Genomic DNA, 27,650 nt, shown 5'->3' with positions numbered 1-27,650 from the left:
TTGAGGTATGTTATATCGGTATTTAATTAGTTACTTAAAATCAGGTATATAACATTAGAGAATAAACTTAATTCAAATATATATAATGTAATATGTATCCTCAGATTATTATTTTTTTGTATTATTTCAAATTTCAAGTAAAATATCCTCAATTCAAACTAAAACCAAAATAAAATCTTATCAAAATTGTTAAACCCTAACCAAACATGAAAAAAATGGTTGGGTGTATTTTGTATCAGTTTGAGCAAAATTGAATTCAGTTTCCGGTTGATCCAAACTAGATTTTATGGCAAAAACATAAAAAACCCTAAATTAATACACACACACACATATATATATATATATATGTATAATCATGTAATTATGTCAAAAATAAACTAAATAATATAATGATATTTGTAATAAAAAATTTTAAAAACTAAAATTTTATTATGTTTGTACTGCTTAATTTGAAAATCTCACAATTTTCTTCACCCAAAATTTGAAAAATCAGCATTTTCTTCCTAAGGTTTGTAAACTGTCATAGGAGACGACTGTTTCTGATCGCATTGGCTCTACCTTCCTACTTATCTTTCCCTACCAATTAAATCCCAATAACCAATGAAACCGATTTCCTTCAATGAAAACGAAATCGTTTTCATTTTGGACGAAAACAACGTGACTGTCTGAAACCTCTGATGGTCATTTTCATTTGAAACAATGTGGCTAGATGAAAACAACGATTTTGTCTTCGTTGAAGGAAATCGATTTTGCTAGTGGTTGAGATTTGATCATCAAGAAGAGATAAACCAAAAGGAGAATTAACATGGTTGCAAACCCTAAGGAAAAAATATTCATTTTTTCAATTTTGGATAGAGGGGAGGGAATTATAGGATTTTTAAATTAAAAATATTAAATATAATAAAACTTTAATTTTTTAAATTTTTTGTTAAATGATGATTTTATCTCTAATTCTAATTAAATTTTGAAATGTAAGAGTAAGATATTAGTCCTCTTAAACCGTGTGGATATAACTTTGATGACGCATCTAGACTACGGTGGGGAGTAAACCTTTGCTTGCTAAAGTATCCGTATAGACTGCCCTGCCAAAACGAAAATAGCTATGCAGCGTTCAACGTTTGAAGATGGGCAAAAAACTAACCAATCACATCAATAAATGGCATGCTTCCAAGTAATGTTGTATGGGTTTGGTAGTTTCTATTCGGATTTCAATTGAGAAAGCCTCACAATTTCCGCAAGAATGCAAGGGGAAAACCAGCTCCGGCCGGAGCTTCAGGACAGTGCCTCTGCCGCTAAGCCTCAGCAGAACCTTAATATATTGAACATCACTAACGATGGCGAGAACAGGGTATTCTCTATTTTTTGTTTCTTACATCTATTTCATACCTAATTCTGAGGTTTTTGCGTGATGACGTTTCAAACTCTAGGGTTAATTATTGTGCTTTGCTTCTATTTATACTTTGAATTTATCTTAGTCTTCAAGCTTTTTTACATCTTAAATTCTTCAAAAACTAGACGAATTTGTTCACCCAATTAAACGTTTTAAGTTCTGTTGCTGTTTTTTTCTATCTGATTTTCTTGAATTTTGGATATTGGGGAGTTTTAAATATTTTGAATTGTAATATGTGCATTTAGTCTCAGCGCTTTTGGTTTAGTTTTTGAGGTTTTGATCATATTGTAATGCTTATTTTGATGGGATTTTTGTTGCTGATTTAGAGTGCAATCAAGAGGCATAAAGATGTAGAATTAACTGTTCCAATTGTTTATGGAACGATGGCGTTTTACCTTGGTCGAAAGGCCAGCGAGTAAGTTTTTTTTTTCTCCACAGTATTTTTATATGCCTTCTATGTGTTTTGATAATCTTACCCATGCATGCTTCATCATCTAGGTCTCAGTCACATAAGTGGACTGTCTATGTACGTGGGGCCACAAACGAGGATCTTGGAGTTGTAATTAATCGAGTAGTTTTCCAGTTGCATCCAAGTTTCAATAACCCTACAAGGGTGGTTGAATCGCCTCCATTTGAATTAACAGAATGTGGTTGGGGTGAATTTGAAATTGGCATCACCCTTTTCTTCCACACTGATGTTTGTGATAAGCAGCTGGATCTGTGAGTAGTTTTTTGTTTGTTACTGCCTTCGTTTATTCGACAAGGCAGCCTAATCACTGGTGGTGTTCAATTTTCACAGGTTTCATCATCTGAAGTTGTATCCTGAATCTGAATCTGGTCCCCAGACAACCAAAAAACCGGTTGTTGTGGAAACTTATAATGAGATTGTTTTCCCTGAACCTTCTGAGGGTTTCCTTGCTCGCGTGTTTGATCATCCTGCTGTAATTGTGCCTCGACCACTGGCTGGTGTTCACATGCCTACTATCAGTGAAGTCCCTTGCTTTTTTCCCTGAGATTTTTTCCCATTATGATATCTATGAGGTTATTTATGGTGTTTGAATTTCTGCAGCACCACTTTATATCATGAATGAGCAGGGAAAAGGTGAAACCAAGAATCATCCTCTTAGCCAGTGGTACTTGAATTTCTCTGAGGCAGATGAGCTTTTGAAACTTGCTGCAGCACGTCAGCAGGTTAGATGGCTTTGTTTCCTTTTCGCTTGACTAAGTTACTTGGTTGAACTCTTCATAATTGTTTATTATGTTTATTATGGTAGTTATACTAGTTATTGCCAATGTGTGCTGTTTGTTTTTCAAGGAGATTTGAAATAGTATCCAGTTTTGATGAGAAAATAGTGTCAAAAAAATTGTTAGTTACCAATCATTTATGACTGTTGGCAGTTATTGTAAATCAGTAACTTCTGTTGTTTAGAGTTGTCATTGTCATGTAACATCTTGGTTTTACAGTTCTTCCATACTCCATCATTGTGGTTATTAATCAGATTTATTCTGGTAGCTATGAGCATTGATTCACCTTTACTAATGTTTTGTGGCATTTCTGCTTTATTTTGCACACCAGATTTAAAATTTGATGGACAGACAATGCTTATTGAACCATATGGGGATATATTATCTGATGAATTATGCATGAAATTTGCTAGGTGCAAGCTCATATAGTTAAGCTGAGAAGACAATTGAGTTTGATGAGTGGGGTGCCTGAATCAGCAAACCCGTCATCTGGATATGAATGTGTGTAAGCATGGTAGAATACTTTTGAATTTCCTAAATCAAGTGCCAGTCATGGATAACAGGTTATTAGCTGTACACAAGTAGATTAGGTCAGTTCTAAGGACCTCTTTAGTGTTAACTTTTTGTATTATAAATGTGCTTTTCTGTAAGATATAACTTATTGATGTTCAGATAATTATAATTGATGTTTCTGGAGTATTTATATATATGGGTGTTTTCTTCTTTGTTTATCTGGGCATCTGCAGAGAGAGAATGTACCTGACCAGATATGAAATCTCTGATAGTTGAATGGTATGCACCAGGTGTGTAAATCGAGCTGAGCTGCTTGGTTTGTTTGTTGGCTTATGACTTGGCTTGAGTAAAATATCAATAAACCTTTAAAATTTACAAATCTTATACTCACACTCTTAAAATCTTACTCTTAGACTTTAAATATGAAGGTAATTGATAAATATACAAGTTACAAGGGTTCAAGAATTTTTTGAACTGAGTTCGAGCCAAGAACTATTGGGCTTGATTACACTCCTAGTATGCACACATAAGGGGTGACATTCAAGACACTTAGATCTAGGATTTGAATTATGATCCCCTTGAAGATTGAAAGAGATGACATTTGCCGGGATCCAACTTTCCCATTCTATCCTGATTGACAGCGTCAGTGCACTTGTAGGCCTGTAGTGGTTGTGGCTAAGAATCTCTGTGGGGTGATTATTTAAGTAATTGCAACAATGAAGAGAACTGAATTTGCCGGAAAATAATGCACTCTTAGTGATGGGTTTATTATTTTTATTATCAGTTAATTTCATATTTTTTAAATTATTTTGTGTCAAAATCTTAGTATCATCCTTGGTACAATGATGTACAGATTGATAGCCAACAAATAAAAACCAAGGTGCAGGCGGCAGTGGTGTTCTGTTAACAAAAGTAGCATGGGCTTCGCATGCATGTGATCGTTGGACTGGGTCGTTTTCTGCTCAAAAAAATTTTCTTGCATGGATCAACGACTATTATGGTTTTAGGATTAAGTGTAGATTTGAGTTAAGTGGAACTTAAACAGTGATTGATTTGACTTTGAATTGAATATAAAAAATTGAGTTTGAGCTTACTCAAGCTAATAATGAGGCCATTGGAGAAATTGTTGGAAAGTGTTAGAAATGAAGATAAAGAATCGTTAAAAAAAAAAAATCATCAAAAAAATAATTAAAGACAAAGCAATGTCGTTAGAGAAGATGAATTTGTCATTGATTTTCTGTCAAATCATTGAAAAAGAAGCAATGTCATTGGAAAGGATGAAGATGTTATTGACTTTCCAACAATGCGTTGGATTTGAACTAATTTGAGTTCAACTCATTTGAGCCAAAACAGACTTTGCTTGGCTTGAATTCAATCTTACTTAATATGAAAAAAATTAACCCAAAAAAAGAAAAAAACAGAGAAGATTAGTTGGTGAGTTTTGCCTATTGACAATGATGTGCTATCCTCTGGTTTTATCCTTGATATTCCAAATTCAATTTGATTCAGAGAACATGGGAAGCGCCATTGCCCATGGCCCAAACGTGGGTTCCATTTTGGCTTGGAATTTTTATTGATTTGGTGTTGGTACGTGGTAGGCATCAATTAATTAGTAGTGTTATAATTATATGTATCTTATTTTAAATATCTAATGATATATTTAAATTATATATATCTTTATATGATTGAATGTTTATCTTTAATTTAAAATTATTTAATTAAATAATAATATATTATTTGAAATCTAATGACAAAAAGTCTATGATACTTCAAGTATTTGAATTTATAGAATTAGGTCTGTCAACCCATTTAGGGAGAAACAACAAAAGAAGTTGACTTATGATTATGACTCAAACAAGTTCCTAAATCTATGTAGTTTTTGGCAGGAGAGACATTACAAGTTTGTCATTACAAGTTCCTCAAACAAGTTTGTCTTCTCCAATTTATTTCACAATGAGTTGAAAGGTTAAGAGACTAAATCTTATGCTACTCTTTATCTTCTGTATTTTATTACTGTTGTCAAATTTTCCTCTCTGAATTTTCAGTTTTTGTTTATTTTTCATATGACCACATGGAATGGGATGCTTGAATAAGTCAATCTAGAGTCAGAGTTTTAGTTTGGCAATTTGACTTGATTTTGATTCATTTGTTTTTCAGTTACATTGTGTATCTCGTAAATAACTTTTCGGTAATATTATATATCATTTCGAATAAGCTTAAGTTAAGTATTATAAATTTAAACTAAATGAGTTTAACTTTGTTTAGATAATCCACTCGTAATTTTAATTAGACTTTTGCCTTAATATGCTCATATTGAAGTTGAAAACCCGACAATAAATTTTTGGATTAATTGCAGTAGAATTTACTGACTTGTTGGATGGGTTATATTTCCCATTCAAGTAGGATTGTGATTTAATGGGATCCTTATCTCATTATCGGAGCGCAAATTAAGGTTAGCCAAGTTTAGAGATGAAACCATCAATATCATGCTTTCTTATAGCTGTTGAAGGAAGTGAGACAAAAGTTGGTCTTCCTCATTTTCTGGTCGATGGCATAAATTGCCAGAAGTCTGTTCCTTGAAGGAGCCCAAACAAACTACATTTAAAAACAACCACAATTTCTCCACATCCCCAACTCTTTTGTACCCAGCACAACTGGTGGTCCTCATACCTGGGTTCAAATTATCCAACCACTATCTGTACTTCCTTTATACTCTTTCAGAACTTTGAGTTCGACTATCCAAAAGAGCAACGGGCTATTGGTTGGAACTTCATTTTAATTAGTCACTCCCAAAAACTCTAGGATGGAGTTGTTGCCATCCCAAAAGCTAACTCAAAGTGTGAGACTTTCACTCACACTTATACACAAACACCTAGCCCTTTATCAAGAATGTGAGACAACCCACCAACATAACTTATCTTTGAACTTGAAAACATTCATCTCTTCTACTAGATCTATTGATTTGATTTGTCCAATATAGGTTCAACCTTATAAAAAATATTGCCAACTTTCAGGAAAACATAAAAAACCACAAGAGTTGAAAGCTGTTTGCTGGATAAAGGATGCTTACCATGTCCACTGTTCTGCACATGTCCATCAAAGAGAGGGGAAGACACAAAGTAGAAATGCTCGGCACCCATCTTTTTCCAAAGCTATGAATAGAAAGAAAGACAATGATGAATAGAATAGACCACATATCCCCAAGAGAAAAGCACTAGTAATAGTACAAATTGGAATATACATTATTTCAAAACTTTTGAATATGATTGCATAATAGCTAGAAAACTTTTGTAAGACAAATTTTGTTCATTGAACCCTTACTTGAATCGAACTGACTTAATCAAATCTGAATTGACTATTCTAAACAAGTGAATACTTTAACTCTAATAACTAATTCTACAACTGCTATATTAGATAAATTAAACATTTTTAATAAATTTCAAACTCACCCCCTCTTGCTTGAGTGCCCCTAATTTTGCCACTAATTTTGTCACTCAAGCTACGCTATGGGGCTCAATGAACCCTTATTGCCTTTAAAGAAAACAACAAAGGTAGGGTAATCCCAAATAGAGTTAAAAGAGAAAAGGACTATTTCCCACCCAAATTTTGGTTGAAATTTAAAATCACACCCACGACAGTTGAATAGTCAAAACTCCAATCCATGACTTAACTTTTGTTAATTTTTTCTATTAAATGGAAGGGTAAAATGGTTATTTTATCATTTATATTAAAAAAATAAAGTTTATTACTTTTTCTCTACCCTCAAATTTTAGAAACTAACATTTCACTCTTACCTAATGTTTTGAAACTTTGAAAAGTAACATTTTCACCCTCAAACCAAGGGTTTCCATATTTTTCAAACTCAACTACTCCCTAACTTTCAAAAATAGCAATTTCACTGCCACTCTTCAACTTCAGCTTTTAGCATCCCTTCTGGCGTCATCTCCAGCCTTCTCCTTATTTTGGTGCAATTGCAAGAGGTTTAGGGTAGAGATCTCCATCTCTTCGTCGCGCGGTGGTGCGACAAAGAGACATTTTTTCGTCACACGGTGGTGCAACAAAGAAATATTTCTTCGTTGCACCAAGAGAAGGAGGAGGCCGAAAAAGACTTCAAAAGGGATGTCGAAAGCTAAAGTTAAAGTTGAAGAGTGGGGGTAAAACTATTATTTTTGGAAGTTATGAGAGAGAAAATATTATTTTTTAAAGTTTCAAAACTTTAAGCGAAAGTAAAATGTTAGTTTCTAAAACCTGGGGAGGAAAAAAGTAATAAATTTTATATTTTTTTAATATAAACAATAAAATGAATATTTTATATTTTTTTTTAACAGAAAAAGTTAACAAAAGTTTGGCCACGCATGGGTGAGGGTTTGGAATTTCCAACTACCGTAAGTGTGATTGGAATTTTAGCCAAAATTTGGGTGGGAAATAGTGCTTCTCCCGAGTTAGAACCTGCATGCCTTTGTGCACAGTCTCTTCCAAAACCCCTTCGGCCTGTTCATTGTCCCCACACCCCACATGATTTTGTTTCATTTCTCTTCTTCTTCTTTAAATAAATACCCTCTCAATCTCTTGTTTCATTCCCCCACAACTTCTCCTTCAAACTCAACACCAACAATGCCTGTGAAGAAACCCAACAAACACCCTCAACCAGCAGCTCTCAAACGCATTCTCAAGAGATGCTCAAGCTTCGGGAAGAAAAATGATGTCCATGATGAGCCAGAAGGTCTTCCTGGTGATGTACCAAAAGGTCACTTTGCTGTGTATGTTGGCCAAAACAGAAGCAGACACATCATCCCAATCTCAATACTGTCCCACCCTGAGTTTAAGGCTTTACTTAACAAGGCTGAAGAGGAGTACGGGTTTAAGCATGACATGGGTCTCACCCTCCCCTGTGATGAAGTTGTTTTCCTCAGCTTAACAGCAATGACCAGATGAATGATCTTTGATAGCTAAGGTAGGGATAGTTGGTAGGTAAATCACTACTAGGGTTTTTTGGAAAATAACTTCCAGTTGAAGCCTGAAGGCATACACCATCTAGCTTTTAACCATGACTTACATATAAAGTAATCTTCTTTGTTATTAGATATTCTAGTGGTCTTCTGTTAGTTTGCTGGATGTTGAAAATATATTTTGTCACTTCGTGAAATTCTTCTCATTATCGGAAAACTCTCTCTTTTTATCCTTGTGTGTTCTGGAGTATAGTCCAGCCAAGACTAAATATTAGTTTTGGCCATAAATGTTGTCAGGTGTCACCAAAGAACAAATAAATATCCTAATAGAATAAATATTATTATTGATAAAATAAATAATATTATTAACAAAATAAACAATCTCATCAAAATATGACTTAAGCTGAAATCTAATCCAGTATAAACATGCCTGAACGCCTGGTGAGACCTAAGAAATTAACTACCCCTGCTTGCTAGAAACTAGTTATGTTACAGCAATTTAGCTACAAACATAGAAAGAGATGAAAAGAGAGATAAAAAGGTGAAATTGCTGACACAGAAAACAATAAGTGCATGAATGTTGGGGAGTCTACTGTATCTGATGCAACATAGCACTGTTATCTTTGTTTTCTGTTGCCACTAGCTTTTTCCACAGGCTGATGGAAGTCCCCTGTCTTGAAAATTCACCGGTGAAACAAAGATAAGAAAATTTAAGTAAGAAGGTAAACGTTTAAAGCCTGTTGGAGATATATTAAAATTAAATTCTTAATTTTTTTTTATTAATACCAATTTAAAATATTTAAGAGATACCCAATTTGGATTCTCATCTCTCAAATTTATCTTACGTTAATAGAACCTGTATGTACAGAAATATATCATCAGAATTTCAAAGAAGACATAAAACAAATGTCCCGTACATATAAAAGAGATAAAAGAAACTAGATGAGGGGATCGATGAACAATACTTAGACAAAGAAATGAACCAAAGAACAATACTTCTATATTGGATTATATCTTATGACACCTTCAACATTTTGGCCATCTATGGCTGCTAGCTGGCTAGCAATGTGTCAATGGAGATTAGAGTGTGACAACATAAGTGAATTTCATTTTCCCACCCAGGTTTTAGTCAGAGAAAAATTTCAGCTCTTTAATGGTTTAAATCACATTTTCTGGTTTAAAATCAAATTTCTTTAATGAAAAATGTAGTCATTTTTATTTCTAAAATTTTGAAAGAAAGAAAAAGAATTGAACTCAAATTCTTTGATTATCCCACTTTTTTCAAGCTCGAACATAAACATAATACTAATAAATTTGTCTTCAAATGCTATACTTCTCTCAAAATCACAACCATCGAAACTTAACCTCTTTTTCATCTCTCTTCAGATTGTCACCCCTACTATCGTTGTTAGCCTCGGTCCTAGCTTAGATTTCATTGACTGCATCATTGACGGCAAGTATGTCTCCCTCCATACTGTCCCTTCTGTCCATCTATGTGAAATCTCCATCTCCGAAATCTCCAACCACTTGAAACTCAATAAAAACCCTCTTTAAAACTACATCATCAAAGGGTAAAAAAGTGTTTTTGGGCCAAACCTTGAGTGGGAAAATGTAATTCACTCGATAATAAATCAATATTTAAGAAATAATGTTGAACTTTGATAAGACTAGGCTTGATTTTGATTCATAAACTTAATTATCATCACCAACCTTCATTAGCAATTCTATTGTAAATTTGGTGCTCGTGTCAAGCTGCTTGGGGTTTTTTGGAAGATCTCTCCTCCCTTGTCTCCATCATTTTTAGCTGTCTGCAATCTGCAAATACTTTGACAACCTAATCTCAGACTGTTGCACCTTTCTCTTATTATTCAGTCGTATATAGTATGTTATAGGAACACGGCTAATCTCTTCCTCTCATGAACAAACATTTAGATTTGCATGTTTGCATGTGCATGTGCATGTCTTGTATTGTATGTATTATTGTAATCTCATACTGAAATTCAGAAAGGGATGGATGTGTATTTATCAGGAATTTCCTTATCCTACCTTATGATTCATTGAATTTTACATATTAATTAAGGATGGACCCATGATCGGACCGCACCACAACTCTGTTTATATTTATGTATATATATGTCATCGGTGGCATTTGTAGCTGGTGCACTTGATGCAATCTTGTTAGAATCACACTTGGGATGTTTGTGATTTAGCCTGATCACACAAATCCCATATAGTATTTCGACGAAATTGTATAATGTGATTCTACCAAAATTGCACCATCACAAGTGTTAGTATGGCTAAATCGCACCGTAACGTCGAAATTGCAACTAAAAGCATTATTCTAAGTTTGGGTTTTTTCCAATTAAAGATAGGTGTTAAGTTGGCGAAGGAAATCAAATTTGTTTGTATTTAGAACTGCAAATAGACGAAAAGTGAAAAAAATGTGGTTAAACCACTTTACTTTGGTCTGATATTCTCACTGCTTATCTCAAGAACTTTGGTGAAGTTATGAAACAGATAGATATCAATAGAGTTGGGAAATGGTCAGGACGGCCAAATTTTAAGGCAGTCACAAATTGGATTCAAGTGGTGCCTCCTGACTCCTGTCTAAACCACAATTGTCCACCAGAACAAAGACTGCACCTGCAATTATGCTACTGCCGCCGAGTGGTGTGGTGGACTCTTCATTTATGTGCTCACAGCTATGTGTTCTTACTCATGTCTCCATTTTTAGGGAAAAAAATACCTAAACTTTTGTCCCTTTATAAGCTTAACCATCAATTGAATATCTTTAATTGAGGATATACACATCATCTGAATACCCAATATATCCTACGGTACAAATAAATACAAAGGAAGTCGTCTCCCGTTCATGATTTCAGGGTTCTTTAAGATGAAGAGAATCAGGTGATATAGAGACCAGTTCATCCTGAAAACGTATACATCTTTCCAACTTTTCATGGCAGTTAAACACATATAGTTCGTTGAAAATCCGAAGTAATGGTAACATGAAACTTGCCTGAAGATATGATAGTCGGAATCTTATCAAAGCTGCCTGTGAAATCCTTGATCAGCCTGAAATGTGCCTGTAAACATTGGTATGGACTGGTGAAAGACGACAGCTTAGCACCTCAAAAACTATAACTAGAACAGCAAACGGCTTCTTGTTTTTTTGCAAATGAACGAGCTTAAATAATCAATGAAGAAAAACTCAATATTGTTAAAAGGTTATGGCTGGGTAGACTATGGGTGAGAGGTCCAACCTACTATGCATTGGTTGGCTAGATTTTCTCTCCAAAAATCTCTACGCGTTCAAAGTTGTAATTCAGGGAGATTTTAAAACCAGAAAACCAATCACTTAGATAGTTTTAAGAGTTCTACTTATTTAAAAAGTTTGGCATTTCAATTCAGTACATTATAACTTTTAAGTAGATCGTGCAAATAAGATTGAAATTGTTTGTTCTTGTAAATTTAATCTTACTATATTGTCAGATTTATCACATCAAGAAATTATGATGGTTTATTTTGTGTCTATGAATATAATCAAATATTCCTCTGGAATCCTGCAACTAGTGACATAATGACTCTCCCAAAATACAGAAGCCCAATTCTTTCACGGTCAGGTGATCCTGGTGCATTTTATTGTAGTATTGGATTCGGATTAGATCTTTCCTTCGAAAAATGACTGCAAATTGGTTTTGATAAGCACACTTTGGGACGATAAAACAAATTTGTTCTATGAATTCTCGTATGTTTCGTTTTGCAATCTGAATACTGATTCCTAGAAAGATTTTGAAAGTGGTTGAACTTCCTTGTTATCGTTTGCTTAAAATGTCTGACAATACTCAAAACTAGGAACATATAACATTATACATATTTTAACGGTGCTTGCCTGCTTGATATTGGACCTCTGTTAGGAGTCCAGCAACTGCTTGGATTATGGAAGAATGGTGCATTTTTCATTGAATCGACCATTAAAAAACTGCTTTTATATGATCCTGGTAGGGATTCAGATTAAAAACTGTTGCAATGGAAGTTTGGAAACCTGACTACTATCAAGCCACACAACAGTTTGAAGGTACTAAGGCTGCTGCATTACTAAAAGTGGAATTGATTCGAGCTAAAAGAGCTTAATGCTTTTGGGTTTGCAACAAAGTTTAGGATTTTGGAGGGACTGAAATTATGGAAAAGGAGTCATTGCTGGAAATGATTCTGGTTGCTGGATTCAATACACGGCAGCTGTCATGGCGACTTTAGTTCATTTGGCGATTTACAGAGTTAGAGATGATTCTGGTGCACCATCGATTGTGAAATTTGGAAAAACTAGAAGAGCTTTAGCATTCAGTAAAACAACACAGTTATTCTACTGCTGTTCATCCTTAAGCAATGACAGAACGTTAGTGTTTTATATTCTGTAAATTTTAATTTCGATTCTAATTGCATGCAATTCAGTTTCTATACATAAATAGAACATTCAAGATGTTTAACTAAATCTTGAAGGCAAATCTATAATTGAGCAAAGGCTTCTTCCAAAATCCAGCAGACATTTTTAGCGGTCGGTGCAGCAGAGCAGGCCATGTTAACCCATCAAAAGCAAATGATCCAGGGCTTGATTTATACAGATCAACAGGCATGATGCATTGTATGTCGTAATAATGTACAGCGCTCATAAGGGTCAGTCATTACTGGAATTATGGATTCTATCTTAACCAAACTGTGCTAAAACCAGCTCGAGCAATGATCGAAGTGATAATGCCTAGCTCGGACATATAACTGGTTTACAAAAAAGTCTGAACATTGATGCAGAGCTTGCCCAAGGATAATTGGATTTGTACTGAGCCCAATAGTTGTACTGGCAATCGTTAGTTTTAGGGGGTTTTTTAAGGAGTAAGCAAAATATTTTAAAACTTGTAAGTGTTTATTTACGTATTAATAAAGTTATAAGTTTATCGAATTGAAAAACAACGAACATAAATATAATATTTGGATTTGAGTTAAAGTTCAATTTGACAATAATTTAGTTAAACTCAACTTAACATGAATCGAATCACATATAGTTTGTGAGTAACTCGACTAGTTTGTATCCCTTATAATTATCACCCATGTACTTGACAATTGCTTAAATTTATTTATAAAACTAAGGGGGTGTTATGAAATTAAGGAATGATGTATTGGACTGAGTTTGATTAAAAAAACCCTAAAGAATATTAGAGAACCAGTAAACGATGTCGTATAGAAAAAACTTGTCTATAAATATAAGAGAGAAACCCTAGTTTCTCCTGTGCAAACCCTGATCTTACAAAACTGCCGCCTGACCTTCTTTCTCTAAGGAACTATGGGTAGAGTCATCCGCGCTCAGCGTAAGGGTGCCGGTTCTGTCTTCAAGTCGCACACCCACCACCGCAAGGGGCCGGCCCAATTCCGGAGCCTTGATTTTGGTGAGCGCAATGGGTATCTCAAGGGAGTTATCACTGAAATTATCCACGATCCTGGTCGTGGTGCCCCACTCGCCCGAGTCACTTTCCGCCACCCATTTCGATACATGAAACAGAAGGAGCTGTTCATTGCTGCCGAGGGTATGTACACTGGGCAGTTTGTGTACTGCGGCAAAAAGGCCACTCTCGTGGTCGGTAACGTGTTACCTGTTAGATCTATCCCTGAAGGTGCTGTCGTTTGTAACGTTGAGCATCATGTTGGTGACCGTGGTGTCTTTGCTAGGTCTTCTGGTGATTACGCTGTCATCATCAGTCATAACCCCGATAACGACACCACCAGGTCTCTTCATTTTTCTTAACATTTATGAATTTATTGGTTTATGTTTTATCTGTGATTTTCTTTATTTGTTGATATTAATGTCTTGTTTGATGATATTTGAGGATTTATTAATCACTGCTAATGACACCCTAGGTTAAATTTTTGGCGCATATTACTTATATCCATTTCATTCATATGCTATCTGTTTCACTTAGTAATTAGGAAACTTGATTTGTTGACCTGCTTGCTGTGCTGGATTTGAGCCTGAGCCGTGCCTGAACATTGGTGGGCTTGCTTGATCTCTGTTCGAATCCATAAAGGCCAGCTGGAGGTCTTGCCGTATGAATAGGGCCACTGGCTGAATAAATAGGACCACTGTCTGGATGAATAATGTTGCAAGGAATTTGAGCTGAGCCAGCTTGTTATCTTTTTTCATGTATTTCACCATGGTGGATTTTGTCACCTTATGGGTTTGAAATGTTTTATGACATGATAAATGTTTTAGTGTTTTGTTTTCTTTCAAAAATTTATTGGAATGAGCAGTATTGGAAGTGACCTAATGTTGCAATGTGTTTTGAGATTGAGATTAATTATACTATTTGCTTGATAGGTTTGAAGAGAATTTGGGATCATTAGCTTTTTTGATAAAATCATTTGAAACTTATGTAGAAAAGCAATCATAGTTCTTGTTGATATTAAATTGATGTTGAATTAATTTCTACAGACTCAAGCTTCCATCCGGTGCCAAGAAGATTGTTCCAAGTGGGTGCAGAGCCATGATTGGGCAGGTTGCTGGTGGTGGAAGGACTGAGAAACCCCTTCTGAAAGCTGGAAATGCTTACCACAAATTCAGAGTGAAGAGAAACTGCTGGCCTAAGGTACGTGGTGTGGCAATGAACCCGGTGGAGCATCCTCATGGAGGAGGTAACCACCAGCACATTGGGCATGCCAGCACTGTGAGGCGTGATGCACCTCCTGGCCAGAAAGTTGGTCTTATTGCTGCAAGGAGGACTGGTCGTCTCAGAGGTCAAGCTGCTGCAACTGCTTCCAAGGCTGATAAGGCTTAGTTTCCTGAGTTTTATTTATTGCTTTCTATCTAAAATCTGTTATCAATCTTATGGAGTTCTATCAGAAGCTATTATTTAGCACATTTTACAGTAGAAAGTTTTGTTCAGATTTGGATCGAAAGACTTGTTTCTTTTTTTGGTTGGTTTGAAATTTAGATTTATGTTAATTTTCTAATCTTATTATGTGTTTTCTATGAACGATTTTGATTTCTTTGAATTGAAATCTCATCAGATTTACTATGGAAATGTTGTTATGGCATACCCCAGCAGTGCATCTTCAGATATATAGCGTTCTCATTGGCTCACAATCCCCTTCTGCAATAATTGCATGGATTAATCGCTCTTAATGGATTGGATATATTGGAAATAAGACATCTCCTTCCCTGTATGTCTGTTCATTAGTATTCATCTCATATTACATAAAAGTATTTCTCATTTGAAACATCAAATATTATGAATTGACTTTAACAAAGGAGTGGATTCAATCCAAGATAGTATGTACTAGACAGATGTAGATTGGCTCATTCGATCATTTATTGACATCATTAATTTTATAGTCAACATTGATTACTTTTTTAATAATACTATTTATTTTGTAGTGCATTATCTAATATAATATTATATAGTAATTTGAATAAGTTTGAACTCATATTGATTTTATGTTCAACTTAATTAGGATAAAATCCATCATATTTTTAACACTTTGCCTAATAAAGAGATAAGGGATGTCAATGGGACAAGATGTCTATAGAATAAGGAGTCGAATATCTTAATTTTCGTTTTTGCTTCTGCAGGAAATTCCCTTTCCATTCTCATGTGCTTAGAAAAATATTTGTAATAATTTAAATTTTTAAAAACAATACAATATTTAGGAATATATAAAGAGAGGTCAAACCGGAGAGAGCATAGGTCGAGGATATTACCTTTCTATCCTCGACTATATTGATTTTAGTCTAATGCTGGTCTGGTCTCTATCTCGATTAAGAAATCCTGCCCTTACTCAAAGAGAGACGGTTTGAAAATCCGATTTGAATGATCGAATTATCATTCTTAAAAAGACACCTGCTCTAATGGGTTGGGGTCTCACAATACGATGCCCAAGTAGATACCTCGAATTCACTCTTTCTCACCATGGCAAATCTCTCACTACCTTACATACTTTCTCTCATTCTACTTGCACTGTCATTTCCCGATAAAACATTCTGCATTCGGTTTCCTGATCGGATCACGAATACCGTTCAGAACCAACCGGACAGCCCCTTAAACACTGCCGTTTTCGCCCTTGGCTCCTTCTGGAGATCGGAAGCCGTTTTCGGATGCTTAAATGGAGTCGTGCGTACCACCGCTGGATACGCTGGCGGATCCAAAACCAACCCTGAATTTCGGAGCTTGGGTGATCATGCCGAGTCCGTTCTGGTACTTTTTTTATTGATTATCGGTACATACATTCTTTAATTCTTATAAATATTTGATTTTTCTTTTAATTTTTCTAATTTCTAAGTTTAGGACGCTGTCTTGCTAAGTATCTGTCTGTTTTCAGAATTATTAAATTGATGTTGTCAAAATAGTGTCAGTAAGCTAATTAGATGGACTTGGTGCCTGCAAATGTTCTGGCAATTTGATCATGCCGGTAAGAATGGATTCATCCGAGAGCTCGGATCGAATCCACAATGTCCAGCTCAAACTCGAGCTTGTTTAAGTTAGTGTACAATGTCACTGGAGGGCTGTCGACGGGATAAATAATATGTTGGGAGGGCAAACTGTATTGTTGATGGGATGAACAATATCATCAGATGGGCGAACGAGATGATCTCAATCTGAATTGCCGAGTTGGAACTTTAACTTGAGATTAGCTTGTTCAAGCCAGGCAAACTCGGCTTGGATCCATCTCTGGTCATGTGATGTTGTGTTTCACTATGGTTAGTAAGTTGTAGGCTTTAGATTTTGTTGAACTAGTTTAGTTTTAACTTCTCAGAAATTATTCTCTCTTGGGAGATCTTATATAATTTTAATATATGGGCTATATGATTTCACAATATCATGTGATTTTAGTTTCCCTTTAAAACTGCTTAAGTTTTCCTAGCAATAATTTAAGCATGGATATTATTTCAAAATAATCAACTTTTATCGGAAGTTCTTGATTCCTAATCAATATGGCGTATGAACTCTTTTTTTTTCATGGAGAATAATACTACAGTTACTAAATTTTCTTACCAATTTATTTAACAAACTAATGTGTTTGAATGTGATTAGGTGATCTAATTATTTAGATTACCTATAATTCAAAATCACTCAATCACATCAAAAGACGTCAGTTTATATGAATAAGTTAGTAAGTGTAGTATTATTCTCGTAAAATCAAGTTCGCTAGGGACAGTTGCTTAGTCAATCTCCTGTTTTTTTCTTACTTATTCAAGCTTTAATCAGAGCTGGTGACAAAATTACATCTTCCTCCCATTACTTTCTATGCAGCTTCAATCAATTTGCTATGGTTCGTACCATGTGTATGGAAATTTGTCTGATATGGTTTTCTGAATGCTTTGAAGGTTGAGTACGATCCTAGGTTGATCACTTTTAGGCAACTTTTGGAGGTTTTTTGGTCAAGTCATGATTGTAGGCAAGTATTTGGGCAAGGTCCTGACGTGGGTAATCAATACAGGTGAAAATGTTTGCAGAGAGCTTCTGTTTGTTCTTTACATTTTTTTTTCTTGTAATTAATGCCTATTTCTTACTTCATGTCATAATCAAAGATAATCTGTAAACCATTACCTGTGAACAGGTCTATTATTTTCACTAGTGGAACAGATGAGTCTAGATTGGCTGCTCTTAGCAAAGAAAAAGAGCAAATGAAGTCGAAGAGGAGCATCGTGGCTACTCAAATTCAAAAACTTGGAAATTTTTATCCTGCAGAGCCTGAGCATCAGGTCTAGTATACCTTAGTTCTTCTTCTTATTATTATTATTTTTTCAAAATGTTTAAGTCAACTATTCTTAGTTCTTTTTCCTGCCATTTTTCCCTGCAAAAGATTGGACAAACATCTGTTGTTTGGTTTTGTTACTGTAAAAACTTCTTCAGCCTCAGCCTAATGGAAAAGATAAAATTTTTTAGTGGAGAACATGAAGCCGATAATGAACTTGAAACGATTGAGTAATATAGATATTGTTGAAGACAATAAGTAGCTCTTTCTGATTTTATCAATGTTGCAATGATGGGCATGTGATTTCTTTTGCAGTGTTACTACGTACAACAGTAAAAATCATTGGTTAAGAACATTGACTTTGATTGTTGTGATCGTGCAGAAATTTGAGCTCAAACGGAACCCTTTCCTTCTTCAGCTGATGGGAAACTTACCACAAGAGGAGCTTGAGAAGTCAAGTCTGGCTGCAAAACTAAACGGCTATGCAGCAGAGCTTTGCCCTCCAAAGGTTCAGAAGCTGATTGATGATAAGATCAAAGGTATAATTAGAAAAGGTTGGCCTATTTTGAGAGATGTGTAACGGGTCTTTGACATTAGAATTTAATATCAATCAATAAAACTGTGTACTTATAATTTATATCAATTTGAGTAACAATGATGATATGTTACTATATATTTAGTGATTTTGAATTGACGATAAAATAATGAGTAATTATATAGTGACACATTATCATTGATACGCAAATTAATACTCATTATAACTGTAAGTGGTATTGCTTGATATACTCTTTGTCTGTTAATAATATTCTTATCAAATTTTATTATTTTGTGGGAATTGGACTTGTCAAAAATAAAAAGTTGCAGATAGACTGAATTGAAATTTGAGAGTTAGATTATTGAAGCTTCCACTGAAGTGAAGTTAGATTTTTTTTTTGTATGAATAATTCAGTTTCTTCATGTTTAACTTTATTTGTTGCTATGGTTATGTAGGTTCCAATTAGGTGAAAAGTAATCACATCAGTAAGAGTTCTGATTCACGGTGGTTTTTGGGGGATTGGTATCCTGTGATAATGTGGAGGAGGTGCAATGCAAAATGATTCCTTTTAAGATTGGATTCGAACCAATTCAGTTGGGTTTGATTCAAACTTTAGAGTTTTAGTTTGATAACAAGATTCAAATTTGACTCAAATCTCTTTCAGTAACATTTTTTATCCTATTGATAATATTATTCATTTCGTCAACGATATTATTTATTTTGTTTGCAACCAACAAAATCCCCAATAGCCTCATAACTTTCAAAAAAATATATTTAACAGTTATCATTTTTTTATTCAAAGTTATGCGTGAAGGTCTTTTAACGGTGTAAATATAAGATTTGAAATTTTTAGAAACTTATTAAATTTTATTCGAATCGAATTGTAAGCTCACAAACTTATGAAACTAATTAATAATACATTCGAGTTTGATTTGAAAGTCGAAGCTACTTGCAACTCACTTGTGTATATCCCTAGGGTGATTGCCATGTAGCTCGAGTATCTAACCTTTACATAATGATTTAATTTTTATGGATTTAACTATAAATACAAAATTATTACAAACATCAAAACAATATATTGTTTACACAATTAAATGATAATATATATATTTATAAAAATATTAATTTTGAATATTAATTATGATATATTATTATATAATTATTTTTTTATAATTTTAATTTTAATTATTTAATTATATAGTAATATCATTAATATTTAAATTAATATTTATTATAAGGAAAGAACAATGACCATCTTAAACCATCTTCCTTTTAACTTGTGTGACGGATGTGATTCTTCGTCTTGTTATCTATGTTGACTACTTACATTTAATTGATTATAAGAAATTATTAAAAAAAAAACATTAAATATTTAATGTTACAACAATGTTATTAAGCGCTCATCCAATGACCAGATCGGTTTTAATCAATTAATAAACAAATAATTATTAAAAATAATATTTAAACAATTTTCAATATTAGTAAGGGTTAGTTTAAATCCCAATTGATTATTTTTATGTTGATATCATTTTGATATAAGAGTTTGGATCAAGAAATAGGCAAGTTTGACAATATTTCATCTTAATTAATAATTTTTATCTAATTTATTCTAGTTTATTTCATCACCCAAACCATATTCGATTGTAATTTATCCCAATTTATAAGTCTTATGTAGTTTAATCTATCATTCTGATTGAATTCGATCGTAATTTATCATGCTTCGGAGCCTTTACCTAGTTTAATCTATCACCCCAACTAGATTGACTTTTTGTTTGAATAGGTCAAAAGTCATAATTACTCATCATCTAATGGTTTCAATTACCTAGTTTAATTCACCGTCTTCATCCCGGCAGCCTTTACTTGGTCTAATCAGTCACTCAAATTGGTGTTCGTTTCCATTCAAATAGGTCAAACCCACTAACCCAATATTTTTAAAACCATGATTGCCCTTTCAACTCCACGAATCAAAACGCACCGCAGTGCACTGCACCACTAACTAACATGACACCATGAGTCGGCCATTTTTAACAGCTCATTCATACCTCACCTTGACTTATAAACGTCGCCTGTCTCTATAAAACAGTTAAGTTCAGAGCTGCCATTTGCATTTTCGCCCTCAATCGACTGCTTCCTTCTCTCACACCGTACATCAATGGCATCTGACAACAACGACACTGCCAGATCTGGGTGCATCAACAATGGCGACGCCGCCAATCCTCTACGCAAAATTGCCTTGATCACGGGTATTACCGGCCAAGACGGTTCTTATCTAACCGAATTCCTCCTCGACAAGGGCTACGAAGTCCACGGCTTGATCCGTCGCTCCTCCAACTTCAATACGCAGCGTATCAACCACATCTACATCGACCCTCACAACGCCCACAAGGCCCGGATGAAGCTCCACTATGCCGATCTCACCGACGCCTCTTCTCTTCGGCGTTGGCTCGACACTATTCTCCCTGACGAGGTTTACAATTTGGCCGCACAGTCACACGTGGCAGTCTCCTTCGAGATCCCAGATTACACCGCTGATGTGGTGGCTACTGGTGCCCTCCGTTTACTTGAAGCCGTCAGATCTCACATTGCCGCCACGGGGAGGTCCCACATCCGGTATTACCAAGCTGGATCGTCCGAAATGTTCGGATCGACTCCGCCTCCACAATCCGAAACCAGCCCTTTCCATCCTAGATCTCCGTACGCCGCTTCCAAATGCGCTGCGCATTGGTACACAGTTAATTACCGGGAAGCTTATGGGCTCTTTGCTTGTAACGGGATTTTGTTCAACCATGAATCGCCCAGGAGAGGTGAAAATTTTGTGACTAGAAAGATAACTCGTGCGGTGGGGAGGATCAAGATCGGTTTACAGAGCAAATTGTTTTTGGGGAATTTACAGGCATCCAGAGATTGGGGATTTGCAGGTGATTATGTGGAGGCAATGTGGATGATGTTACAGCAAGAAAAACCTGATGATTATGTGGTGGCAACCGAGGAATCACATACTGTGGAGGAGTTTCTAGAGGTGGCATTTGGGTATGTGGGTTTGAATTGGAAGGATCACGTGGTGATTGACAAGAGGTACTTCAGGCCAGCCGAAGTGGATAATTTGAAGGGGGATTCAAGCAAGGCTAGGAAAGTGCTTGGGTGGAAACCTAAAGTGGGGTTTGAGAGGTTGGTGAAGATGATGGTTGATGAAGATATTGAATTGGCCAAAAGAGAGAAGGTTCTTGTTGATGCTGGATACATGGATGCCCAGCAACAGCCTTGATTTGTTAAATTTTCTGCTGGATCTGTGTGTTTCTAGAGTTTCAATCAATATAGTTTGATTTTGGAGGAGAATATTTATTTGGTTCAAACTGTTCTATGTTGTTCGAGTCTCTGTAACTTCATTCATTCAACTTCAGGTACTTGTTTCCTGTTACTATCAGTCTATATTTGCATTTCTAACTTTTTAAGTTTTGAACGCTGAAACTCCAATGTCAAGAGATTATCAGTGTCATCCTGTGTCGGTGGCTTTCAGTTTGGATTATTCTAGTGTTATAAATTAGCCTACATGTTGTGTTAGGGATTCACCATGCATGGTTAATGATGCATCCATCCTTCTAAACACTGGGACACTAATGAATAATATCCTGAGAAGGACTTGCAGTTATTGGTTGTTATAGTTTATCTTCTAAAGTAGATCTGGTTTTATTTACTCAATCATTTATCCAAGGAAAGAATCACTGATATCGGTGGGGTTCCTTGTTGCCACTTCTAGGAGTGGATCCAATCAGAGCTGGTTTGGATGAAATCTATAACTCGATTTGAACAAATTGATTTCATTCTACAGTTTCAGCTCAATAGCTCAGTTCGAGATCAACTCATTTTTTCATCTAGTGATATGGTGCATCCCACTAATTCGAACGAGCTCAAATTCAAATTTAAACTAAACATTATAGCTTTGATCATAGTTCGAGCCAAATACAAGTTTGGTTTGACTTAAATTGAATTCACCCCCTATTCTTATATTTTCTTTGTGTGAGTAAGCTTTTAGGTTGGATTCAATCCAAACTACTCAAACTCAATTTGAATGAGCCGAATTCGAATCGATTTGAACATTTGAGTTCAAACCGGTTTAAATTAAATATAAAGTTAAATTATTTTTTAACTGAGTTCGAGACTCAAATTATTGATTTTGAACTAACTCTTTTAAATTCGAGTCAATCTTGAATTAAGTTTTATATGGACTCAAACTAGATCAAATTCAACCCTAGTTAGATCTGACTGAATGTATGACACTGGACACTATTCTCTCTGTGGATATGAAATAGGAAAATTTTTCTTTCTATAATTTCTTCAATGATTTTTTAATCACAAGTGATGAACTGCAAATATGAGTTCAAAAAGAATGTTTTGTTGATTCAATCAGACTTGCTCATCCAAGTGTTCGTCAAGATACAGGTTAGACTCCTTATTGGGTATGTAAATCCCAACAAAAAGGAAAATTATACACAAAAAAAAAAAAGGTTAGTCTAACTAGGCTTCTGTAGAGGACTACTTACACTCAGAATCCTTTTGCAAGGACGATGAGGTACAGCTAACCTCTGATCCAGTAGACAATCCAAAGGGCTTTATAGATGCCTGGAGTGATTCTGGTCCCTCAGCAGCAATTCTCTTGCACAGTGCATCACAGTTACTCATAACTTCAGTCAACCTTCCTTTTAGCTCCCCAAGTTCCACTTGCAACGAATGAACTGCATGGATTTTCCAATTTATTAAAAACTTAATAGTTAATACAGTTCATCAAAGAATTTGCAAATAAGGCTGGATTTAAACCAAGTCACTCTAGAGCTTGGGCTTGCTCAAGTTCAAGCTCGGCTTGAGTTTGACAAGTTTTGACTCAGCTTGGCTATAATCCACCCCTATTTGCAAGTTGTAGTCCTAGTTGATATGTCCAGACAGTTTATGGTGTAAGCTCTACCACAAATGCTAGTCCACATTTTCACTTCACAGTCTTGAGCAAACAGATTCTGATAAAATTTTCTTTTACTTTTTATTATAATGTAAACCAGCAAATTGCATTAATAGAATTGAGTTGATAAAATGCAGATTTAGCAATAATTGCAATTCGACAGCCCAATAATTTTACAGTATAAGCATTCTGACACCGAACAATTACCTCCTGATAAATGCTGTGAAGTTGCCTTCATTGCCGACACTGAATAATTAAATCGTTGAAGAAGTTTGATTGCCAAAGCATCTGCAACTTCTATCTTGTTTTCCACCTCTCCCTGCAATGATTTTTCTTTTTACACAGTTATATTGTTTGCAACATAGAATTCCTAATTTTTTTAGCTACTATATAGATTAATTATTTCTAGTTTGAGTAGGATGTTAACCAATTTACAGCCCTGACTCCAAAGTTGAACATAACTTTAAAGTCAAGGGCAAACCATCAGAACTTTTCAGTTTATGAGTAAATATTCTTATAAAAAGTTGACAATTCCACCAAGGTCCACCACCCAGTTCAAAACTAGTCCATCATCATATGTAAAACAATGATATAATAGCTAACATTTTACAGTCAATAAAACATCAGTTATGCATTTGAATCCATCCAGAAACTTCATGACAAACCACAGGTCTGAAAACTGATCCAGTTCAACAAGCATCCGATGCATATTTGACTTTTGTCTTTGACGATCAATTAAACATGATAGCAAATTTAATATCTTCGGGCCAGGTCTATATCCCAGAGTAAATTTGAACTAGAATCTTAATCCAATTCCCTGATCTAGAAATATAAAGATCAGATTTTGGATTCATGGGCATCCACACCATCTGATCCATCTTATGCCTTTGGGATATCTAAGTCCATATTAAATTATTATTATTATTATTATTTTGGTAAGTCCATATTAAATTATTAATGGATTCTTATCTAACTCCTCAAATTTATCATCAGCAACACAATTACACAAACCTGTCTCTTGCTAATTTGTTGAACCTTCTCCTCCTGCCAATCACGATACATTGAGAAAAGCTCCAACAACACCTTAGGATTCACCGTAGCTTCATTGACCATGGATAAAGCAATGGCAAAGATTAGCTCCATGAACCAGATAGTTAAAAGTTTATAAATTGATGAGCAGCTTTGTAAAAAAATAACTTGACACAACAAAGATGCTTATTTTACCACAAATAGATGGAGAAGCAGAGGAACAAAACTATAGATAGAATAGGAATGAGAAGATATGGCAGAAAAATCATAATATATATATATATAGATAGATAGAGAGAGAGAGAGAGAGAGAGTGAGAGTGAGACGAACTGAACATGCAAGAGGGAAGGGGGATATCTTATATCCACAAGAACTAGAAAGGGAAGAAAGACCAGAAACATTAAGCATATGAAAAAAACCAATATTTATATCTAACCATCAACAAGCAAACCCACAATTAATGGGGTATAATTGTACCAACATATATATATATATATATAAATTTCTTCTTATTTTTTTACAAGTTAGGAAGCAAATTATATATACAAGGGTATACTTCTAAATATATTAATGGGGGTGGTCAATTTGGAGAGTCTCATGTGTGGGTTAATTTGCATTAGTCTCAGTGAATAATGGTAAACGGGTGCAATTTTCCATGAAAAAATTACTAAAGTAGTCTTAGACTAATTGTACTCTTCCATGTCATAAACACATGCATTACAAAATTAGCCACCTCTTATCACATTACTGTGAATAGTATTAGACTCAAAAAGGAGAACAAAAAAAACTATTAATCTTTATTTTATCCGCTAACACCCACTCATTATGAACCACGTTCACTCTCCTTTAAATTTTTTTAACTTGAGTACAACTCTAATAGACTACTAGACCAAAAGGCTTTTCCCAATTGAAATCTATTCACTATATCCATAATCATAATAACAGAAGGAAAATTCCAGCAAGATGTAACACATCCTTGATTTGTTCATGTCTGTGAACTAAAAAATTACAAGATGAAGATATTATCTAGTAATCATTTATAGTGCATAAAAGGCGACCTACACTCAAAAAAGAATTTTTATTTATTTTGTTTCAGAAGAAAACAAGCAAACAAAACTTCCACAAAAGAAGAAGATCGGGAAATTATGTTGCTCGTGGTGGGTAACAGAAAGCATGTTAGGGAACGATTCATTGTTCCAATCTGCAATGCAGATTTTATAATATCAACTTCTATGGTGAAACTAACCTTTTAACTTGTCATAAAAATCATGTACAACTAAAACGTAGAAATTATAGACAGAAAACATATGGATGTGACGAGAAGGAGTTTCACAGGGAGAAGCACCAGAATGTTCCATAAATCATAAAAATTGATTCTCAATCAATATAGTAAGTAAATAATTTTAAATGAAAAGTATATTAATACTCTCTAACTGAAAAGTATATTCATATGAGGCAGTTCAATATGTAATCTTAATTAATACTCTCTAACTCAACATATTTCTTGTTGAAAGCATTGCCCTCATGCTGTTTTATTGATATAATAAGCTTTGCTTGCAAAACCATATAATAATCATTAATCATCCATCCTGCTTAACCGAATCCTCAGAATTTGATTTTTTGTACCTTGGTACCTTTAATAGCAATTTTAGAACAAAATCCAAATCTCAAAAACCAGAATTCAACTCATGGAAACAAATAGAAGCAATCTTCAAACCACTATAACTAACCTACCTGAAGTTGAAGAAGAAGATTGTTTTCTCACTAAAATGTCAGTCAAGCTACCCTCCGTTGGTGGTGTTGTCAATATCGGCGTTGTCTATAGAGGCAAAATATTAAAATTAAAAAAAAAAAAAAAACCCAATTAATACAAACTCCTCCACAACGAAAAAAATAAAAATAAAATAGAAGGCTCACAATTCTTAGGGCTTTCAGTTTCTCCAAAATGGGATCGACGCTTTCTGATCTTTGGGAGACGGTGGTGATCTGATCAACTGGTCTCTTCAGGATTAGAAAAAATTACGTAAATGTTCAAATTAAGAAGGGAATTCAACAGGAATATGTGAAAAAAAAAAAAAAAAGCTTGAAATGCACTTAAAGAGTTACCGGTAATGTTGATTCGGAGGCGCCCATCTTTCTGAACTCAACTTCAAAGTTGAAGCTAATTTATGAAATCGAAATCGCCAATTTCATCACTTACAAGCATTGATGGAAGGAAGATAGGAAAGCGAATCTCTGAGACCGACAGTGCTTTGGATCTCTACTCGAACAGATTTGAAGTTCGGTAATTACACAGGTCGGGTTTTCGTTGTGACCTATGTACCCATAATGGTTATTTAGTACGATGTCGTTTTAAAATCCCCAGTGGCTGTTGGACGAGGTAAATAGGGTAGGGCATTCTTTGAAAAAATTTCACATTTGTTTTAAAATCTATATCGAATCGGTCGATTTAACCAATCTGACTAAGATCTATCAGTAGCAATTACTCCAAGTGATAATCCAATGGTTATGAATTGTGGTTTAACTGCAAAATTTTACTAGTAAATACCTAATTTAGAAATAAATTAAAAGATAAATTAACATTTTAAAAAAGATGTGGTGAATGTTAAAAATGATTAGATTAATGTTATAAATGAATCAATAATAAAATTAATATTAAAAATGATGAGATCAATATTAATAAATTCAAATGGATTATTTTATTGGATCAATGTTGAATCAAAATAGAAACAATAAAATCAAAATATGTAAAATGTTCATAAAACCCTTATAATTTTCATTAATCACACAGATATCACTTTAACTCCCTATTTTTCACTACTACTTTGTTAACACCCAAAGTTTTATTTGTGACTATATAACTTTATCATCAAAACAAGGCTAAAGGATTTATTCCCACCCAAAGTATGTTATTATCTCAAGTTTTCTCTTTTTAATTTTAAAAATCTCATTTATCCACTCATAAATAGTTAAAATTAACTGTTTCAAAAGTAAAATCGATATTTTATCTGTAATATTAAAAATAAATTAATATTTTATTTTATTTTTTCCCTAAAACTGTAAAAACTAATCATTTCTCTTTAGGCCAAGTTTTAAAAAATTGTATTCCTCCCCTAGGATTTAGTCTTCAATCCCCAGTATCAAATCTGATGTCATCACCGACAATGAAACTTTCCTGACGCATCACCATGCTCTAGCAGTCTCTTCTCTCATTTGGAATGTCGATCGATTTGAATCTGGCCTAGAAAGACAAAAATGATCGTTTTCGTCTTTCTAGGCTAGATTCGAGTCAGTCGATGT

General features: G+C 34.5%; 6 protein-coding genes across 8 annotated transcripts; 5 read left to right on the top strand and 1 right to left on the bottom strand.

Moving 5' to 3' along the window:
- The first annotated feature begins 1,033 nt into the window (after positions 1 to 1,033).
- LOC123199207 (transcription initiation factor TFIID subunit 14b-like) lies at positions 1,034 to 3,366 on the top strand. 2 transcript variants are annotated; one of them, XM_044614111.1, is made up of 6 exons: positions 1,034 to 1,348; positions 1,717 to 1,805; positions 1,889 to 2,110; positions 2,190 to 2,377; positions 2,460 to 2,581; positions 2,967 to 3,107. In XM_044614111.1, the coding sequence occupies exons 1-6, from the start codon at positions 1,241 to 1,243 to the stop codon at positions 2,970 to 2,972; spliced, it is 735 nt and encodes a 244-aa protein (XP_044470046.1). In that variant the 5' UTR covers positions 1,034 to 1,240; the 3' UTR covers positions 2,973 to 3,107. The 2 variants fall into 2 exon arrangements, with proteins under 2 accessions (XP_044470046.1, XP_044470045.1); XM_044614110.1 differs by having other exon boundaries at positions 1,035 to 1,348; positions 3,049 to 3,366.
- Positions 3,367 to 7,684: 4,318 nt separating this feature from the next.
- On the top strand, positions 7,685 to 8,380 carry LOC123199702 (auxin-responsive protein SAUR50-like). The gene has a single exon (XM_044614743.1). The coding sequence runs from the start codon at positions 7,763 to 7,765 to the stop codon at positions 8,081 to 8,083; it is 321 nt and encodes a 106-aa protein (XP_044470678.1). The 5' UTR covers positions 7,685 to 7,762; the 3' UTR covers positions 8,084 to 8,380.
- A 4,982-nt stretch (positions 8,381 to 13,362) lies between these two features.
- LOC123199748 (60S ribosomal protein L8-3) lies at positions 13,363 to 15,164 on the top strand. The gene is made up of 2 exons (XM_044614799.1): positions 13,363 to 13,872; positions 14,576 to 15,164. The coding sequence occupies exons 1-2, from the start codon at positions 13,433 to 13,435 to the stop codon at positions 14,916 to 14,918; spliced, it is 783 nt and encodes a 260-aa protein (XP_044470734.1). The 5' UTR covers positions 13,363 to 13,432; the 3' UTR covers positions 14,919 to 15,164.
- A 670-nt stretch (positions 15,165 to 15,834) lies between these two features.
- Positions 15,835 to 19,076, top strand: LOC123198771 (peptide methionine sulfoxide reductase A5-like). 2 transcript variants are annotated; one of them, XM_044613540.1, is made up of 5 exons: positions 15,835 to 16,334; positions 17,465 to 17,577; positions 17,698 to 17,842; positions 18,218 to 18,374; positions 18,826 to 19,076. In XM_044613540.1, the coding sequence occupies exons 1-5, from the start codon at positions 16,050 to 16,052 to the stop codon at positions 18,834 to 18,836; spliced, it is 711 nt and encodes a 236-aa protein (XP_044469475.1). In that variant the 5' UTR covers positions 15,835 to 16,049; the 3' UTR covers positions 18,837 to 19,076. The 2 variants fall into 2 exon arrangements, with proteins under 2 accessions (XP_044469475.1, XP_044469474.1); XM_044613539.1 differs by lacking the exon at positions 18,826 to 19,076 and having other exon boundaries at positions 15,836 to 16,334; positions 18,218 to 18,508.
- Positions 19,077 to 20,306: 1,230 nt separating this feature from the next.
- LOC123199474 (GDP-mannose 4,6 dehydratase 1-like) lies at positions 20,307 to 22,019 on the top strand. Its single transcript, XM_044614497.1, has one exon. It carries the CDS (start codon positions 20,523 to 20,525, stop codon positions 21,633 to 21,635), a length of 1,113 nt encoding a protein of 370 aa, XP_044470432.1. The 5' UTR covers positions 20,307 to 20,522; the 3' UTR covers positions 21,636 to 22,019.
- Positions 22,020 to 22,747: 728 nt separating this feature from the next.
- Positions 22,748 to 26,650, bottom strand: LOC123198660. Its single transcript, XM_044613397.1, has 6 exons — positions 26,457 to 26,650; positions 26,268 to 26,351; positions 26,085 to 26,169; positions 24,333 to 24,421; positions 23,529 to 23,640; positions 22,748 to 23,103 (listed from the first exon to the last, which is right to left on the bottom strand). The coding sequence occupies exons 1-6, from the start codon at positions 26,481 to 26,483 to the stop codon at positions 22,904 to 22,906; spliced, it is 597 nt and encodes a 198-aa protein (XP_044469332.1). The 5' UTR covers positions 26,484 to 26,650; the 3' UTR covers positions 22,748 to 22,903.
- Between the last annotated feature and the right edge of the window lie 1,000 nt (positions 26,651 to 27,650).

Source organism: Mangifera indica, chromosome 16, assembly GCF_011075055.1.
Source record: "Mangifera indica cultivar Alphonso chromosome 16, CATAS_Mindica_2.1, whole genome shotgun sequence".
NCBI classification, from domain to species: Eukaryota; Viridiplantae; Streptophyta; class Magnoliopsida; order Sapindales; family Anacardiaceae; genus Mangifera; species Mangifera indica.
The sequence above is the reverse complement of the archived record's forward strand: the minus strand, read 5'-3'. Positions and strand labels throughout refer to the sequence as shown.